At 40.6% G+C, this 20,418-nt stretch overlaps 1 protein-coding gene across 1 annotated transcript; it reads right to left on the reverse strand.

Annotated features, from left to right (window-relative positions):
- Positions 1 to 8,466: 8,466 nt before the first annotated feature.
- Positions 8,467 to 9,420, reverse strand: LOC129688526 (olfactory receptor 52E2-like). The gene has a single exon (XM_055623402.1). It carries the CDS (start codon positions 9,418 to 9,420, stop codon positions 8,467 to 8,469), a length of 954 nt encoding a protein of 317 aa, XP_055479377.1.
- Between the last annotated feature and the right edge of the window lie 10,998 nt (positions 9,421 to 20,418).

The following is a 20,418-nucleotide window of genomic DNA, read 5'->3' on the forward strand; positions in this document are numbered from 1 at the left end:
GAGTATTTTTTCATCGATGTTCATAAGGGAGATTGGCCTGATATTCTCTTTCTTTGTTGGGTCTTTGTGAGGTTTAGGTACCAAGGTGACTGTGGCTTCAATAGAATGAGTTGTAGTGTTCCTTCTGTTTCTATTTTGTGGAATAGTTTGAAGAGAATTGGTGTTAGCTCTTCTTTGAAGGTCTGGTAGAATTCTGCGCTGAAGCCATCTGGCCCTGAGCTTTTTTTTTTTTTTTTTTTTTTTGTATCAGAGACTTTTGATAACTGCTTCTATTTTCTTAGGGTATATAGGACTATTTAATTGATTTACTTGGTCTTGATTCAGCTTTGGCAAGTGGAATCAGTCACAAAAATTGTCCATTTCATTTAGATTTTCAAATTTTGTTGGCATATACGCTTTTGAAGTAAGACCTAATTATTGTTTGTATTTCTTCAGTGTCTGTGGTTATATCCCCCTTTTCATTTCTGATTTTTTTGATTTGGATAGTGTCTACCTGCCTTTTAGTTAGTTTGGCTAAGGGTTTGTCTATCTTGTTGATTTTCTCAAAGAACCAGCTCTTGGTTTCGTTGATTCTTTGAATTGTTTTATTTGTTTCTAATTTATTGATTTCAACCCTGAGTTTGATTATTTCCATCCATCTACTCCTCTTTGGTGTGTCTGCTTCTTCTTTTTCTAGGGTTTTTAAGTGGGCCATTAAGTTGCTTGAACGAGCTGTCTCGAATTTCTTCTTGAAGGCACTTAATGCTATGACCTTTCCTCTTAGCACTGCTTTCATTGTGTCCCATAAGTTTGGGTATGTTGTGCCTTCATTTTCATTGAATTCTAGGAAAACTTTTATTTATTTCTTCTCTGACCCAGCTGTCATTTAGTAGCAAGTTGTTCAGTTTCCATGTGTGTGTAGGCCTTTTGCTGTTTCTGTTGTTGAGGTCCAGCTTTAGTCCATGATCAGATAGGATAAAAGGGATTATTTCAATCTTCTTGTATCTGTTGAGGCTTGCTTTGTGACCAACTATATGGTCTATTTTGGAGAAGGTTCCATGAGGTGCTGAGAAGAAGGTAAATTCTTTTGTGTTTGGGTGAAAGTTCTGTAGATGTCTGTTAGGTCCATTGGATTCATGACCTCGGTCAGAGTTATTGTTTCTTTGTTTAATTTCTGTTTTGTTGACCTGTCCTTTGTTGAGATTGGGGTGTTGAAGTCTCCCACTATTAATGTGTGGGGATCTATGTGTGGTTTAAGTTTTGGTAATGTTTCTTTTACAAATGTGGGTGCCCTTGTATTTGGGGCATAGATATTCAGGATTGTGATATCTTCCTGATGGATTTTTCCCTTGATGAGTATGAAGTGTCCTTCTCTATCTCTTTTGATTAATTTTGGTTGAAAGTTTATTTTATTAGACATTAGGATGGCTACTCCTGCTTGCTTCTTGGGTCTGTTTGCTTGGAAAACCATCTTCCAGCCTTTTACTCTCAGGTAATGTCTATCTTTGTGACTTAGATGTGTTTCTTGTTTGCAAAAGATTGTTGGGTCTTGTTTATACATCCATTCTGTTAGTCTGTGTCTTTTTATTGGAGAATTGAGTCCATTGATGTTGAGGGAGATTAATGACCAGTGGCTGTTAGATCGTTTGATATTGATGTTGATTGTGGTAGTGTGTTTGTGTGCTTGGCTACTTTTTGTTTTGCTGTAGTGAGGTTATTTCTTTCCTGTTTTTTTTTTTTTTTGAAAGTAGTTAGTTTTCTTGGGTTGTATTTTTCCTTCTAGTATCTTCTGTAACACTGGATTTGTGTGTAGTTATTGTTGAAATTTGTTTTTGTCATTGAATATCTTGTTTTCTCCATCTATGAGGACTGAGAGTTTTGCTGGGTATAGTAGCCTGGGCTGACATCTGTGTTCTCTTAGGGTCTGCATGATATCTTTCCAGACCCTTCTGGTTTTCATAGCTTCTGTTGAGAAGTCAGGTGTGATTCTGAGGTGTTTGCCATTATATGTTACTTGGCCTGTTTCCCTTGCAGCTTTTAGTATTTTTTCTTTGTTCTGTATACTTACTGTTTTGATTATTATGTGGTGGAAGGATTTCTTTTCTGGTCTAATTTATTAGGTGTTCTGTACACCTCTTGTATTCTTATACGCCTCTCCTTTAAGTTGGGGAAATTTTCTTTCATGATTTTGTTGAAAATATTTTCTGGGTCTTGGAGGAGGGAATCTTCTTTTTCCTCTATTCCTATTATTCTTAGGTTTTTGTCTTTTTATGTTGTCTTGGATTTCTTGGATGGTTTGTGTCAGGAATTTTTTAGATTTAGTATTTTCTTTGATGGATACATTGATTTCTTCCTTTGTATCTTCCACACCTGAGATTCTTTCTTCCATCTCTTGTAGTCTGTTGGTTATGCTTACCTATGTAGTTCCTGTTTTCTCTCCTAGGTTCTCCCTCTCCATGATTTCCTCCGTTTGTGTTTTCTTTAATTTTTCCAATTCTATCTTCAGATCTTAAATCGTTTTGTTGATTTCCTTCACCTGTCTGTATTTTCCTGTTTTTCCTTCAATTCCTTCAGGTGTTTGTTTGAACATTCCTCTATTTCTTTTAGTGATTTAGTAATTTCCTCTCTGAAAGCCACAAACTGTTTGGCTGCATCTTCCTATATTTCTTTATGGATGGCCATAATCTCTTTTACTATATCTTCCTCTAACGCTTTATGCATTTTATTTGCTTCCTCCATTAACCTCTTCATAAGTATAGATGTTAGGTCATCTTCTTGAATTTCACTTATGTTAGGGTGTCCAGGGCTACTTGCCCCTGGATAACTGGGTTCTGTGGATGCCATATTGCTTTGCCTTTTGTTGGTTGTGCTTTTTTGCTGGCCTCTACCCATCTCTCTGTTTCAGGTGTTGTCTGTTAATTTCTGGTGCCTGCTGGGTCCTGGGGTGGGGAGAATCCACTTGATGGGGTTCTGAAGGAGTTCTCCACAGCTTTGTGGGTATGGTCAACTGAATGGTGGTGCTTCTCAAGAATTGTCACAGGTCGCTTCAGGCGTTTGGACCTGTGTGGTAACTGTCGTGTTCAGGAAGGCTCCTTTCATCAGGAGAGGTCCTGGTGATGGCTGCCCTGCTGCTGGGTTTCTTGTTCTGAATTTAGTGAGCTGCAGCTGTTGCTCTTAGGGTGTAATTGTTGGGTGCAGCCCTCTTGAAGAATCACGGAGTTTGGCAGTTTTGTCAGTTTAGCTAGGGATAACTGGTTGAATCTTGGAGCAGTATCTGAGGGCTGCTGTAATGGCGCTCAGCTTTTGTAGGTCTGAGGATGCAGCTGTTTGCCCCAGTGACCTAGCAGAACTCAACGGCAGGTGAGCAGGGCACTCATGCCTGCAGTAGAAGGCTAGAGCCTGGAGCCTGCGTGAATCCAGACAGTTTTTCTGGAGCTGGGTGTCCTGAGCGTTGGACCTGATGCTCCCCCTGTTGTGGGGTTTCCTCCCAACAGGGACATCCAGACTGTGCTTTGGGGACCACTGTTCTGTCTGGGATGGTGAGTAGAACACGCAGGCACAGGCTAAGTGGCTCTGCCTTGCTGGTGATTGGGTGCCTGGGCACCTGGGCATCTGCTGAAACTGGATAACTTTGCCTGAGAACTTTTCGGGGTGGTGGTGTTGGCTGAGTGCTCTGAGATCAGACCTTCTGTTCCCCTCCCTGTGGGTGTGCACCTGACTGCGAAACTCAGTCTCTGGTGCCCTGGGGCCCACAGTTCTATCAGGCGCAGGTGCAGGCCAGACTCTGTGCTGGCACCTCTGTGCTCAGCTCTGGGCTGGCTCCTGGGGTGCCCGCAGAACCCGAGTCTTTTCCAGGGGATGCCTGGGTGACCTAAGGTCGGTCCCTATCATTTTCTGCACTGTGGGGTTTTCTCTCGACTGGAAATCCTAGTCTCTGATGTTGTGGGGCCCACAGTTCAGTCTGGGACAGAGATCAGAGCACACTGGCAGCGGCTTGTGGCTCTGGACTGGTGACCAAGTGCCTGGTGGAACCAGGATCTCTTCCACAGTTTAGATGGGTGAGTTGGAGCTGATTGAATCCCCCACTGTGGGGAATCCTCTCATCTGGGAAACACAATCGCTTGTGTTTTAGGACCAAGAGTTCTGACTACTGGTCACTGTGCCAATCCTGCTGTGCTGCTGGTCAGAAAGAGTGGCCCCGCCATCTAGGATCTGCCACAAATATTTTTAAAATGGTATTTGATAATAGTAAGTTTAGTTGGTACGGACTGTAAGGAGGAAAAGATGTATGCCAGAGAAATGCAGGTGTAATCTACACTATTTGTGAATATTTTGTTTCATGGCAAAAACGATAAGAATTCATGTTGCTTGTGAGCTGACTATAAGGTGGATGAGTATCTTTAACTACCCAGGAGACTGCAAGTGTTCACAAAAGTGAACAATAGGAACTGAACCATTAGATTAGAATAGGTGGCTATTAAGCAAGTGCAATAGGACTCAGCTCTCCGTTACTGGATTTGACAATGAAGATCCCCCACCATGATCAGCCTATGGAAGATGGAAAGGACAACTCAGAAGAGTGTTCTCAGGCACAGCAGGAAGGAATGAGGACTTGACAACACCCAACTTATCTCAGTGAGAAAACTGTTAGCCAGAGGAGTGGGCGGTCCTATGGCAACGTGCCCTTCCTCTCGCAGGCTTGAAAACTGAGGCCCCCATGGACATTTACACTCCTCCCTGTGCTTGTCATTTGCCGCCCCAGTAGTTCCAGCTTGGACTGCTCAACCTTGTTCTCTAATAATTGCACATACAACAGATTGTATTTAAACAATCCGAACACTAGAAACGCACTCAGTACCCCGAGCCACTGAATGTCATGCCTGTAACAGAGTTTATACGTCCGTTTCACAGCACTGGTTTGTCACCTGTGGTGACCTGATTGACTGGCTGCTGCAACGCCCTGTTGCGGTGATTTGACCAACGCTAGAAAAAGTGTCTTAACTGTATATTGCTCACCTAAGAGAAGGTCACAGTTCAATCAAAATACCATAAGTTAATATATCTGGGTGAAACCATAAAAGTAAAACCCTAGAATTTTGGATTAGGACAAATTGTTTCTGTTTTAGTAGGCATGATATCAAAGCACAAGCAATAAAACAAAATAACAAATAAATTTTACTTTTTCTATGGATACAAGTTTTCTGTTTTAAAGGATACCATTCCAACAGTGAGAACACAGGCTATATTATTGTAAATAAATGTACCTGTTAAAAAATATTATAATAAATCATTTAAAATATACATTATTCAGCAATTTTATTTCATGTTATTTGTACATAAAATTCTTGGCACAATCATGTCATACATACTCACGTGTATATATGTGTGTGTGTGTATTTATGTATACGTCTTGTCTTTGTGAATGTTAGTGTTGTTTGCAATAGGGAAAACATAAAAACAATATGTTTTCAGCAACAGATGAGTGTGTTACAAATTTGGTATGTACTATCCTGACTTGAAATAAGGAAATTCTCTTATTTGAAAGCATGTGAATAGACCTGATGGCACTATGATAAATGAACTCAGCCACTCTTAGGCAAAGACTACATCTTCTTTTTTTAAAAATTATTTTTATTTTTATTCACTTTGTATCTCAGCTGTGGCTCCCTCCCTCAATTCCTCCCAGTCCCACCCTCCCTCCCTCATCTCCTCTCATACCCCTCTCCAAACATACTGATAAGGGTGGTCCTCCTCCCCTTCCATCTGACCCTAGCCTATCAGGTCTCATCAGGAGTGGCTGCACTGTCTTCCTCTGTGGCCTGGTAAGGCTTCTCCCCCCTCAGGGGGAGGTGATCAAAGAGCCAGTCACTGAGTTCATGCCAGAGACAGTCCCTGTTCCCCTTACTAGGGTTTTCCACTTGGCTACTAAACTGCTATGGGCTACATCTGAGCAGGGGTTCCAGGTCATCTTCATGAATGATCCTTGGTTGGAGTATCAGTCTCAGAAAAGACTCCTGGGCCCAGATTTCTTGGTTCTGTTGTTCTCCTTGTGGAGCTCCTATTCCCTCCAGGTCTTTTTGTCTCCCCCTTCTTTCATAAGATTCCCTATACTCTGCCCAAATGTGGGCTATGAGCCTCAGCATCTGCTTTGATACCCTGCTGGGTAAAGTCTTTCAGAGGCTCCTGTTCTGTTCCCTGTTTTCTCCCTATTCCAATGTCTGTCCTGTTTCTCCAAAACATGCTCAAGTACACAACAAGGACATTTGCTCAACCATGTTCATAGCAGATTTATTAGTAATAGCCAGAATCTGGAAACAACCCAGATGTCCCGCAATTGAGGAATGGATACAGAAATTGTGGTAAATTTACACAATGGAATATACTCAGCAATTAAAAACAAGGAAATCATGAAATTTGCAGGCAAATGGTGGGAGCTAGAAAAGACCATTCTGAGTGAGGTATCCCAGAAACACAAAGACATACAGGGTATATACTCATTTATATGTGGATATTAGACAAATAATATAGGATAAACATACTAAAATCTGTACACCTAAAGAAGCTAAGCAAGAAGGAGGACCCTGAGTAAGATGATCAATCTTCATTCAGAAAGGCAAATGGGAAAGACTGCATCTTCGAAATTATGTTTAGAATATTTAAAAAAATGTTGAACTCATAAAGAAAAGAATAGAATAGAGCCACGGTGTTGGGAATAGAGAGGTAAGAAAATACACGTTAATATATTATTATTTTTTAGATAAGGTGTTATGAAGCCGATACTGGCACTGATCGTTGCATGTAGGCAGTGATGATCCTGAGCTTCCATCTTCCTGCCTCTGACTTTTTAATTGTGTAATCATAAGCATGTGCTTCCAGGTTCAGTTTTAAGCAGTGGGTGTGGCGACACCCAGGACCCTGAGTGTCCTAAACAAGCATTGTTCCAACTGCAGTGCCCCCAAACGACTGAAGAGCAACACATCCCCTTTATGTTTGATCACTAAATTCTGTATGTCCACTGTACAACAGAGTGAATATGACTAACAAGGATGTATTATAAGCTTGAAAGTTACCAAGTTTATGATTACATATTTTCACAATGAAAATCATTAAAATGTAAGCAAATTATTCATTTATCAGCTTCAGTTAATCTTTTCACAACTTATTCTTTTATTAACATCCCATTGTATAACATATACTTTTGTCAACTGTATTTTAAATTAAGAAGAATCAGGTCCTATTTTGATAGGAAAGTAAACGGAGCTAGGGGACATAGCATTGAACAAAAGTCAGATACAAAGATATAAGAACCATAAATCTTGTTTCATGTAGAAATCAATGAACAAGTAAAATACCTATGTAACAAAAACTCCATGCTTCAAAGACAAAATAGAAACTCAACGAAGGAAAATAGATATGTCATGTCTAAAGTAGCAATGCTAAGATTTACAAGTTGTCATTTACAATCAAAATGTAGAGTAAGCTCTGAAAGAAAAATAAATCTATATTTGGAATTTTATATCATCAAAATAATACTGAAATGAATATTAACTAAATTATTTTTATGTAAATATAGAAAAATTGCCACATCCTCCCCTTCCATCTGACCCTTAGCCTATCAGGTCTCATCAGGACTGGCTGCATTTTCTTCCTCTGTGGCCTGGTAAGGCTGCTCCCCCCTCAGCAGGAGGTGATCAAAGAGCCAGGCACTGAGTTCATGTCAGAGACAGTGATTGTTTATTAAAAGAAATAGATAAGACTGTTAATTTATATCACACCTTAATTGGCATAAATGCTGCCAGGATAATGGCTCTACATATGGTAAACATGTATGCAATCACAATAAAAATATAATTGCAAACCAGAAAGTTATTCTGAAGTACTAAAAGCTTGAGTTGAATTAAAGAACATATATGTGCATTCTGCTATGTACATATATATGTGTGGGGCTGAAAAAAGGGGTAACAATATTTTGCTAAGTCTTCATAAATGTAATAGTATACTAAATGTGGTGCACTGCGGCCATAGAAATTTATGGTCTTTGAGAGAGTGATGTAAATTAGCATGGTGTACAAGGTGTTAGAGGACAGGGCAGCTCTGTAATTTCAACGTGAGAGAAAGTTTTGCAATAGCCATTTCATCTTGAAAATCCCACAGCTATGAAATGAGCATTTGGAAAATTAGCATAGTCCCACTGAGAAATGAAACATCAGTTTTTCTAACAACAATGGTCGCATTGAAATAATATGCAAAACACCCATCAAGACTCTGATGGAAGAAAAAAAAGGCATACATTACTAAAGTAAAATAAGGAAATTGCGAGCAGAATAAGGAACCAGTTGGATCTTTTGTGAAGGAGCACGAGAAGCCACATATTTAAACACTTAGAGCAGAACGTAGATTTAGCCTCATGGTGGAACTTGACTTTTACCGCAGATATGTTCCTGAGTAATTGTGACAGTGGTGTGAGGCACCTCATACAGTTCTGTGCTATTCCTTCTTGTTTCCTTGCACTTGCAATAACATTTTCTTCACACGGTCATGGATTTGCTTGGTTCTTACCCCATATATGACAGGATTGAGCATCGGTGGCACTACCACATAAAGGTTGGCCAGGAGTATGTGTATATATCGAGGCACATTCCTACCAAAGCGGTGTGTCATGAAGGAAAAGAGAGCTGGTGTGTAGAAGGCAAGAATGACACAGACATGAGAACCACAGGTGCTGAGAGACTTAATTCGGGCTTCCTGAGAAGGGAGACGAAACACAACACGCAGTATTTGTACATAAGAGAGAGCAATGGCTACTATGTCAAACAGTAGATTACATATGGCACACAAGCCATAAATTATATTGGCCTTGACACTGGCACAAGACATACGAGCGAGACCCATGTGCTCACAGTAGGTGTGGGGAATGATGTGATGCCCACAAAATGGAAGTCTCAAAATTAGAAATATAAATGGAATAACAAAGATAATTGCCCTCACTAGCACAGCAAGGCCAATTATAGAAACGACCTTGTTGGTGAGGATGGTGCTATATCGAAGCGGGTTGCAGATTGCCACAAATCGGTCATAAGCCATTGCTAAGAGGACTGCTGACTCCATGAGGGTAAATTTGTGGATGAAAAACATCTGTATAAGGCAGTCTTGAAAAAGTATCTCTCTGAGATTAATCCAGAAGATCCCAAGCATCTTAGGGATGGTCGCTGTTGAGAGGCCCAAGTCAATAGTAGCCAACATGGCCAGAAAGTAGAACATGGGCTGGTGAAGGCTGCTCTCAGTTTTGATCACAAATAAGATGGTCAAGTTTCCTAGGAGAGCAATCGTATACACAGCACAGAAAGGAAAGCCAATCCAGATGTGAAAAGGCTCTAGTCCTGGGATCCCCAGCAACAGGAAGGAGGAAGGGTGAAACTGAGTGTGATTGGAAAGAATCATCCTATACAAGAATGCAGAATCAGTCTTCAGAACTGCATGCTCATCTAATTGGCCGCCATCTGGGTAGATGTTTGAAAGCAGAGACCTAGAGCTATTTAAAGGGATATGATATGCTCTGTGCATATTCTTCTGGACATTATAGTATCAATTTCAAATTCACTGCATATCAAATCTTTTAGGATATTAAAAAGTCAACTGCAAGTCTTGGAGGAAGCCACACAGTACACAGTAAATAAAAACAGGGTCAATGTTTCATTTATTGTGTAGTCATCATCTCTGAAATCATTAGCCTTATAACTAATCTTTAGGAATTATTTTACAGTAATACAGTCTTTTAGGAATACTTTCTTATTTTGACCATTTTAATAAAAGAGTATCCTTATACATTGATGAATTTAGGCTTCTTGTAGCCCCTGAATATAGTACTGGAAATTAATCCAGCTTTTCAGCTTGACTATGTTAAGAAACACCCAAGAGATTACTAAAACTCCTTTCTGGATGACTGTATGTTCAATCTCCAGACAGTATTAAATCATAAGAACAAATGGCCCAGCAAATGTTTTAATCTATTGGTACATTACAAACTTGAATGTTTATGTGTTATGCATTTTTATTAGCATCCTCAAGCATGTGGAACCAACACATTATCCTCCACAAACATTGTAGAAACACACAATCAATGTGAGTGTCTCAATGTTCACCTGAATGTTATATGTTATATAGTAGCAAGTTCTTCAGGTTCATAATTGAGATGGTCATAGAATTTGGAGTCTAAGGACTTGATCAGTAAATGATTGTATATGGAGAAAACTGCCTCATTGGATCCTGTAAGTTAGTACAGCAATAACTTCTACTACTTTCTGACACATCATCTACACATCATCTACACATTATCAACACATCATCTACACATCATCTACACATTATCTACATATAATATCACAATCGTTCTTTTATTAAAAGTTATACAGTATATTTTGATCATGTCTTTTTCTCCTCCTCTCACTTGTCCCAGGTCCATCTCACCTCCTTACCAGTCCTACTTTTTGCTTTTCTCCTCACTTCTTTCTGTCTTAATCTCTCTCTTCAGAGTCTATCTATCTACGTGTCTATTATCTATCTATCTATCTATCTATCTATCTATCTATCTATCTATCTCACTTAACATCTATCATCTAAATATCTATCACATCTATTATCTATCATCCATCTATCCATATTATCTATTATCTATCATCTATCTACATGCTTATCTAGGTTATCTATGTGTTTTTAACTTGTCTACATTATACCCATTCAAATCATCATTTCTTGAGACTGGTATAATGTGATGATTTTAAATGCTTCTGAGAATGAAGTTTATATCAGATTGATTGTCATAAAACTTAGCTTTCTGACTAATTCAATATATTTGAAGGAAATGAAGAGCAAGAAATATTGTTACCTTCCACAAATAATTTCAAGTCCTTATAAGTGTTTCTTGATATAGACAATAGAGATCATTAAGGAAAAGAAACTTTAAACCTATTACTATTTTTAGAATAGGTAATTCTTTCAAAAGCAGTTTGAACAAAATTCCAGAGATATGATATCATTCATTAGGAATCAAACAGAAAACTTTTCTAAAAGGCTCTGTCTAGCATCTTCAGGTAATATGACATAGCTTTAATTTGCCATGCTCTATTCTCTTTCAAAGCTTCATTGTCAGTTTCTGCCTCAATAAACCACATGTCTCCAGGCCTCTCTTCTCTTTTCTCTTTCCCTTTATTTGCCTGCAAGCTGAAATAGAGACTTACCAGCCTGAGCCATAGAATGGAATCTTGCCTTGGTTATATATTATTCTGGCCTGTTTTTATCAGGGCTTTACAATTTTCCAGAAAGAATTTTCATTAACATTTCCCCTAGAGTCAGAATTAAAAAAAAATCCCAATGGATTTCAGTTATTATTCTTGCCTGACCAATGAAAAACATTGTAGCTTTTGAGAAAACCAAACTAAAAGAAAGTAGGTTTTTGTGTAATTACCTTGAATGTTTCTGAACATTTTCTTAGTTTGTTATGCATCAAAGCTACAGTATATACCCACGTTAGAAAGAGTTAAAATTGTGCTACCATATACCAGGTCAACAGTGGTCTGATGTCTTACACAGGTGTCTGGCTACTGGACCCAAGAGGTTAACAAAAACAGGCCCAATGCCGACAGTGTGCCATCTCTCTTGGAGCTCTCAGGCAGCACGGTCCCCTGATGACAGAACATTCCAGCTATTGACAATGCACTTAACCTACCCTGCAGAACTTGACTGTAAGATCCTCTGCTGAAGATGGTAACGCACATTTGAGCCATAGAGCATGGAAATATCAAATTGGTACGGACCTGGAAATTCCATCCCTACTGGATAGCTTTCATATTGCTGGAATGTGCTATGTGCACTAAAAAGAAAAGTAATCATCGATTTTACCAAGATGTGAACTATCTGAGCTATAATAATAGCTGAAATGGCAAGACATGGTCATTTCTGTAATGACGGCACAAACATATGCACAGATAGCATTATAGGAAATCAACAAGCCATGTTTAGGAATATATGTATATATACATAAATGTGTACAATAACAGTTGGTGGAAAAAGAGGCCATGAGTTTGAAGGTCAGTAGGGAGGGGTACATGGGAGGCTTTGGAAGAAAAAATGGAAGGGACAAATGTGGATAAATGCACTTAAATTATAGTCTCAACAATTCTTTACAGACCTTGAAAGAAAAATTCTCAGTTTCACATAGAGAAACAAAAAACTGAGAATTTCCAAAATGATCCTGTACAACAACAGATCATCTGGAGGAATCTCTATCCCTGATCTCAAGCTGTACTATAGAGCAATAGTAAAAATAACTGCATGGTGTTGGCATAAAAACAGAAAGGAGGATCAATGCAAATGAACAGAAGACCCAGAAATAAACCCACACACCTATGAATACTTGATTTTTGACAAAGAAGCCAAAACCATTCAATGGAAAAAAGACAGCATCTTCAAAAAATAGTGCTGGTCCAACTGGATGTCTACATGCAGAAAAATGAAAATAGATCTATATTTATCACCTTGCACAAAACTACTGTCCAAGTGGAACAAAGACCTCAACATAAAACCAGACACACTAAATCAGTTAGAAGAAAAAGTGGGGAAGAGCCTAGATCTCATTGGCACAGGAGACAACTTCCTGAACAGAAAACCAACAGCACAGGCTCTAAGAGCAACAATCAATAAATGGGACCTCATGAAACTGAAAAGTTTCTGTAAAGCAAAGGACACTGTCATCAGAACAAAACGACAGCCTACAGATTGGGAAAGGATCTTCACCAACCCTATATCTGACAGAATATATAAAGAACAAAAGTTAAAAATCAATAAATCAAGTAATCCAATTAAAAACGGGGTATGGAGCTAAACAGAGAATTTTCTGTAGAGGAATATAGAATGGCAGAGAAACACTTAAAGAGATGTTCAATGTCCTTAGCCATCGGAGAGACGCAAATCAAAACAACCCTGAGGTTTCACCATACACCCATCAGAATGTGTAAGATCAAAAACTCAAGTGACAACACATGCTGGAGAGGTTGTGGAGAAAGGGGAATCTTCCTCTATTGCTAGTGGGAATGTAAACTTGTACAACCACTTTGGAAATCAATCTGGTGCTTTCTCAGACAATTAGGAATAGTGATTCCTCAAGATCCAGCTATACTACTCCTAGGCATATATCAAAAAGATGCCCAAGTACACAACAAGGACACTTGCTCAACCATGTTCATAACAAGCTTTATTTGTAATAGACAGAAGCTGGAAACAACCCAGAGTAATGGATACAGAAGTTGTGGTAAATTTACACAATAAAATACTACTCAGCAATTAAAAACAAGGAAATCATGAAATTTGCAGGAATGGTGGGATCTAGAAAAGATCATCTTGAGGTGTCCCAGAGGCAGAAAGACACCCACAGTAAATACTCATAAGTGGGTACTCGACTTATAAGATAGGATAAACATACTGAAATCCATACACCTAAAGAAGATAAACAAGAAATAGGACCTGGGTAAGATGATCAACCCTTGCTTAGAAAGACAAATGGCATGGACATTGGATGTAGGAGAAAACAAGTAACAGGATAGGAGCCTGCTGCAGAGGACCTCTGAAAGACTACCTAGCAGTGTATGAAAGCAGATACTGAAACTAATAACCAAACCTTCGGCAGAGTACAGGGAATTGTATGAAAGAAGGAGGAATTAGTATGACCTGGAGAGGACAGGAGCTCCACAAGGACCAAATATTTCTGGGCACAGGGGTCTTTTGTGAGACTGTATCTCCAACCAAGGACCATGTATGGATATAACCTAGAACCTCTGCTCGGATGTAGCCCATGGTAGCTCAGTATCCAAGTGGGTTTTCCTAGTAAAGGGTACAGGGTCTGTCTCTGGCATGAGCTCAGTGGCTCATTCTTTGATCACTTCCCCTAGGGGCCAGAAGTCTTACCAGGCCACAGAGGAAGACAATGCAGCCAGTCCTGGTGAGAGCTGATAGGCTAGGGTCAGAGGGATGGGAAGGAGGACCTTCTCTAGCAGAAGACTGGGGAAGGATCATGGTAGGAAATGAAGGAGGGAGGGTGGAATTGGGAGGGGATGAAGGAGGGGACTACAGCTGGGATACAAAGTGAATAAACTGTAATAAATTAAAAGATAAATTAAGGGGAGGGGCCAAGATGGCGGCACCGGGAGAACACCGTGTCTGAGAAGCGGAACAACACACTCTGTGCAGCGACCAGGAGACTGAACTCTGGGCCCTAAAACAACAGCGATCGACCGTGTTTCCCAGGTGAGGGGAGGCTCCCACGGCGTGGGAAGCGGTCGGGTCCACTCTCGGCTGCCCAGCCAGAACCCAGAAGAGAACCCGGCAACGCGGGCTTTGGGTCTCCGGGCTGGTGCCTCAAGCCTGCTTATCACGATCAATTTCCCAGGCTGATTAGTGGGCACAAGGGGGCCTAAGGCTGCGAGTCCCAGTCGCAAAAAAACCCACGGGGAAGGAAAGTTGCCAGACTGGTCACGGGTCACCCAGTCTTTCCCTGGAAGGTCTCTCCGACCACGGCGGGTACCTGCCACCATCACAACTGAGCTCCCACCGCGGGCAGATAGCAGCTGCGCGCCCAGCTCAAAATCCCTACTCCCTCTTCGGAGGAGGCAGGAGGCAGCCAGCAGAATCTGCCACAGACAACATTGTCTGTACCCCAACCCGAGATCGGGACTGAGAAAACCCAATCCTTTCGGGCACTCCCCCAAACGCCACCATCAGCCTGCTGCAGCGGAGCAGAAAGATAAAGAGGTGCACAGCGGCTTCACAGTGCCGGAACTCCAGTGCTGCTGGCCGCTCCTAGCAAACAAACTACAGCTCGGGATCTGGGACTGTGGTCATTCTACACGTCCTGAGATTATCCTGGGTCCAGCGCAATAAGATCTAGCAGCAAGTTCTATCACCAGTGCCCCCACCCCCCCCTGGCAGAGAAAAGCCGCCGGCTCAGGGCTCAGGATCCCACTGAGAAGCCCCAACCCCTGCTGGCACTCCCCTGAGAGCACCTCCATAAGCTCGCCTTAGCAGAGGAGAAGGTCAGAGGGGAAGGACAGAGAGGCAGCCTGCCAAGGACACAGCACCCTCTCTCCAGCGGCCCCTAGCAGAGAAACCCAAGCTCTGGATCTGAGGACACTCAACCCTACCCAGTACTCTCTTGGGATCAGCAAACATAGATTCTACTGCTAGGCTGCTTCTGGCAGAGAGATCTGGGCCCGGGATCTGGGATTGAATACACTCACCCTAACTCTTTCCCGCACCACCCAGGGACCAGTCAACACAACCCCTCCTGGCAGAGGGAAAGAACAAAGAGGCAGCACACAGGAAAGGTGGACACCGAGTCCTGCGGCCACAGTGTCACAGAGCTGACTGTTACCCTACCCGTGCACTTCCACAGCAGGACCAAATCAGAGAGTAGTGAGCAAGGGGAACCCATGTGCATTCCAACTGGTCCTGCAAGAGAGTGAGTGAGCCTTCTAGGGAGAGATTGCCCCAGACCCAGGGCCTCTCCACAGAAGCAACCAGATGAGATGCCTGCCACCCACACCCCTAGTGTGGGCATCAGAGGGATTCTTGGGATAGCGACATTGAAGCCTCTGCCTTGCGGGTCCACCAGGGTAATCCAGGCAAACAATCCCTGGATCTCAGTCAGAACTGCGTAATAGTGGCTTGCAGGCCACTGCAATAGTCAGACAATCTGCGCATGCACACTGCACCCGCTAAAAGCGCACGCAAATAGCGCCAGCGTCACATTCTGTACTTAGGCAAAACTGAAAACACAGTGCACACCCCCAAAGCAGTGAACCTCTCTCATCTTCCTGAAAAAACAGTCCAGAAAACAGAAAGAGAGGATCATAGCCCAAACTACAATCTCGAGGAACAACCAGTGAGGATTATAAATAACCAGATGGCTAGAGGCAGACGTAAGAACACTCCCAACAAAAATCAGGACATAATGATCTCACCAGCAACCCCACAAAAAAATAGACACTTCAATTCACTAGATATATAAGAAAACGACCTCAAAACTATGTTTCTCCAGCTATTAGAGGCCCATAGAGATGAAATGAACAAAGCCCTCAGAGAAATAACCAAAGAAATCGAGACTAACCAAGAGGAAACAAATCGTGCTCTCAGAGAAATGACGATGAAAATTGAGGCAAACAGAGAAGAAATGCACAAAGCTCTCAAAGAAATGTCCACACAAATGAAGGCAAATAAAGAAGAAATAAACAAAGGTCTCATAGAAATACAGGCAATTATACCCAAAGAAGTAGAGGCACAATTAGTGCTACATAGAGAGGAAACGGACAAAAAAATAGAAGCTATCATTGAAAAACAGGAGTCCACATTCAAACAGATGAAGGAAATGGTGCAAGACATGAAAACAGAATTAGAATCAATAAAGAAAACACAAATAGAGAAAAACCAGGAGCTGGAGAACATAGAGAAAAGATCAGGCACCACAAAGGTAAGCATCACCAACAGAATACAAGAGATGGAAGAAAGAATCTCAGGAGCCGAAGATACACTTGCGGAAATTGACACGTCCCTCAAAGAAAAAATAAAATCAGAAAAGTTCCAAACACAAAACATCCAAGAAATCAAGGACACCATGAAAAGACAAAACCTAAGAATAATAGGAGTAGAAGAAAAAGAAGACATCAGGCTCAAAGGTCCGGAAAATATTTTCAAGAAAATTATAGAAGAAAACTTTCCCAACTTAAAGAAGGAGATGGCCATAAACATACAAGAGGCCTACAGAACACCAAGTAGACTAGACCAGAAAAGAAATTCTTCACGTCACATCATAGTCAAAACACTGAACCTACAAAACAAAGAAAAAATTCTAAAAGCAGCAAGGGAAAGGGCCAAGTAACATATGAAGGTAGACCTATCAGAATCACACCAGATTTCTCAACAGAAACTATGAAAGCCAGAAGGGCCTGGACAGAAATCATACAGTCCTTAAGGGACCACAGATTCCAACCCAGACTACTATACCCAGCAAAACTTTCAATCAACATAGACGGAGAATTCAAAATATTCCAAGACAAAACCAAATTTAAACAATATCTACATAGTAACCCAGCTCTACAGAAGTTACTAGAAGGGAAACTCCAAACCAAAGAAAACAACTACATCTAAGAAAACAGAGGAAATAGACAACTACACAAAAAAAAAAAGAATACAAGCAATGAAACTCAGTGACACCACCAACCCCACATCTAAAGTAAGCAACAATTGTTGGTCACTAGTTTCTATCAACATCAACGGACTCAACTCCCCAATAAAAAGGCATAGACTAACAGAATGGTTGCAGGAACAGGATCCATCATTCTGTTGCATCCAAGAAACACACCTATGCAACAAAGATAAACACTACCTCAGAGTAAAGGGCTGGAAAAATGTCTTTCAAGCAAATAGTTCCAGAAAACAAGCGGGAGTAGCCATCCTAATATCTAATAAAATAGACTTTCAACCCAAGTTAATCAAAAAAGATAAGGAGGGCTACTATATTCTCATCAAAGGAAAAATCCACCAAGAGGACATCACAATTTTGAATATCTATACCCCAAATACAAGAGTACCTACATTCGTAAATGAAACAATATTAAAGCTTAAATCACACATTGATCCTAAAACCCTAATAGTGGAGACTTCAACACTCCACTCTCACCAAGGGACAGATCAACTAGACAGAAAACAAATAGGGAAATAAAAACACTTACAGAGACCCTAAATCAAATGGACCTAATAGACATCTACAGATCTTTTCATCCAAACTCAAAAGAGTATACCTTCTTTTCAGCACCGCATGGAACCTTCTCCAAAATAGACCATATAATTGGTCATAAAGAAAGCCTCAACAGATACAAAAAGATTGAAATAATCCCATGTATTCTATCTGACCACCATGGACTTAAGCTGGACCTCAACAACAACAGAAATAACAAACAGCCTACATGCACATGGAAACTGAACAACCTGTTACTCAACGACAGCTGGGTTAAGGAAGAAATAAAGAAAGAAATTAAAGACTTCCTAGAATTCAATGAAAATGAAGGCACAACATACTCAAATTTATGGGACACATTGAAAGCAGTGCTCAGGGGAAAATTTATAGCACTAAGTGCCTGCAAGAAGAAATTCGTAACAGCACATACAAACAACTTAATGGCCCAACTGAAAACCCTAGAAAAAAAAGAAGCAGACACACCCAAGAGGAGCAGAAGGCTGGAAATAATCAAACTCAGGGCTGAAATCAATCAATTAGAAACAAATAAAACTATTCAAAGAATCAATGAAACAAAAAGCTGGTTCTTTGAGAAAATCAACAAGATAGACAAACCCTTAGCCAAACTAACTAAAAAGCAGAGAGAATCTATCCAAATCAACAAAATCAGAGATGAAAAGGGTGACATAACTACAGACACTGAGGAAATTCAAACAATCATTAGGTCATACTACAAAAGCCTATATGCCACAAAATTTGAAAATCTAAATGAAATGGACAATTTTCTTGATAGATTCCATCTTCCAACATTAAGTCAAGATCAGGTAGAAAGACTGAACAGCCCAAAATCCCCCAAGGAAATTGAAGCAGTCATTCACAGTCTCCCCTCCAAAAAAAGCCCTGGGCCAGATGGTTTCAGCGCGGAATTCTACCAGACCTTCAAAGAAGTGCTCACACCATTTCTCCTCAAAATATTCCATAAAATAGAAACAGAAGGTACCAAACTCATTCTATGAAGCAACAGTCAACCTGATACCTAAACCACACAAAGACCCAACAAAAAAAGAGAACTTCAGACCTATCTCTCTTATGAACATTGACACAAAAATACTCAATAAAATACTTGCAAACCGAATCCAAGAACACATCAAAGATATCATCCACCACGACCAAGTAGGCTTCATCCCAGGCATGCAAGGGTGGTTCAACATACGGAAATCCATCAATGTAATCCACCACATAAACAAACTGAAGGAGAAAAACCACATGATCATCTCCTTAGATGCTGAAAAAGCATTTGACAAAGTCCAACACCCATTCATGTTTAAAGTCTTGGAGAGATCAGGAATACAAGGCACATGCCTAAACATAGTAAAGGCAATATACAGCAAGCCTATAGCCAACATCAAACTCAATGGAGAGAAACTTAAATCAATCCCACTGAAATCAGGGACAAGACAAGGCTGCCCACTCTCTCCCTACCTCTTCAACATAGTACTTGAAGTCCTAGCCAGAGCAATAAGACAACTAAAGGAGATCAAGGGGATACAGATCGGAAAGGAAGAGGTCAAATTGTCACTATTCGCAGATGATATGATAGTATATATGAGCGACCCCAAGAATTCAACCAGAGAACTCCTCGAGTTGATAAACACTTTCAGCAAAGTGGCAGGATACAAAATCAACTCAAAAAAATCAGAAGCCCTCCTGTATACCAAAGACAAAAGGGCCGAGAAAGAAATTAGGGAAACAACACCCTTCACAATAGCCACTAACCACATAAAGTACCTTGGGGTGACACTAACCAAGCAAGTGAAAGACCTGTTTGAGAAAAACTTCAAGTCTCTGAAGAAAGAAATTGAAGAAGATCTCAGAAGATGGAAAGATCTCCCGTGCTCATGCATTGGTAGGATTAACATTGTGAAAATGGCCATCCTGCCAAAAGCAGTCTACAGATTCAATGCAATTCCCATCAAAATACCAACTCAATTCTTTACAGACCTTGAAAAAAAGATTCTCAGCTTCATATGGAGAAACAAAAAACCCAGAATCTCCAAAACAATCCTGTACAACAACAGATCATCTGGAGGTATCTCCATCCCCGATCTCAAGTTGTACTACAGAGCAATAGTAATAAAAACTGCATGGTATTGCATAAAAACAGAAAGGAGGATCAATGGAACCGCATAGAAGATCCAGAAATAAACCCACACACCTATGAATACTCGGTATTTGACAAAGAAGCCAAAACCATTCAATGGAAAAAAGACAGCATCTTCAACAAACGGTGCTGGTCTAACTGGATGTCCACATGCAGAAAAATGAAAATAGATCTATATTTATCACCCTGCACAAAACTAAAGTCCAAGTGGATCAAAGACCTCAACATAAAACCAGATACTCTAAATCTGTTAGAAAAAAAAGTGGGGAACAGCCTAGAACTCATTGGCACAGGAGACAACTTCCTGAACAGAACACCAATAGCACAGGCTCTAAGAGCAACAATCAATAAATGGGACCTCATGAAACTGAACAGCTTCTGTAAAGCAAAGGACACTGTCATCAAAACAAAACGCCTGCCTACAGATTGGGAAAAAATCTTCACTAACCCTTTATCTGACAGAGGAATAATATCGAGTATATACAAAGAACTAAAG

This window comes from Psammomys obesus, unplaced genomic scaffold (genome assembly GCF_907164565.1).
Source record: "Psammomys obesus unplaced genomic scaffold, mPsaObe1.curated_primary_1811, whole genome shotgun sequence".
NCBI classification, from domain to species: Eukaryota; Metazoa; Chordata; class Mammalia; order Rodentia; family Muridae; genus Psammomys; species Psammomys obesus.

Coding starts and splice junctions, on each gene's coding strand:
- LOC129688526 (XM_055623402.1), bottom strand. CDS start 9,420: ATGATTCTTTCCAATCACACTCAGTTTCACCCTTCCTCCTTCCTGTTG.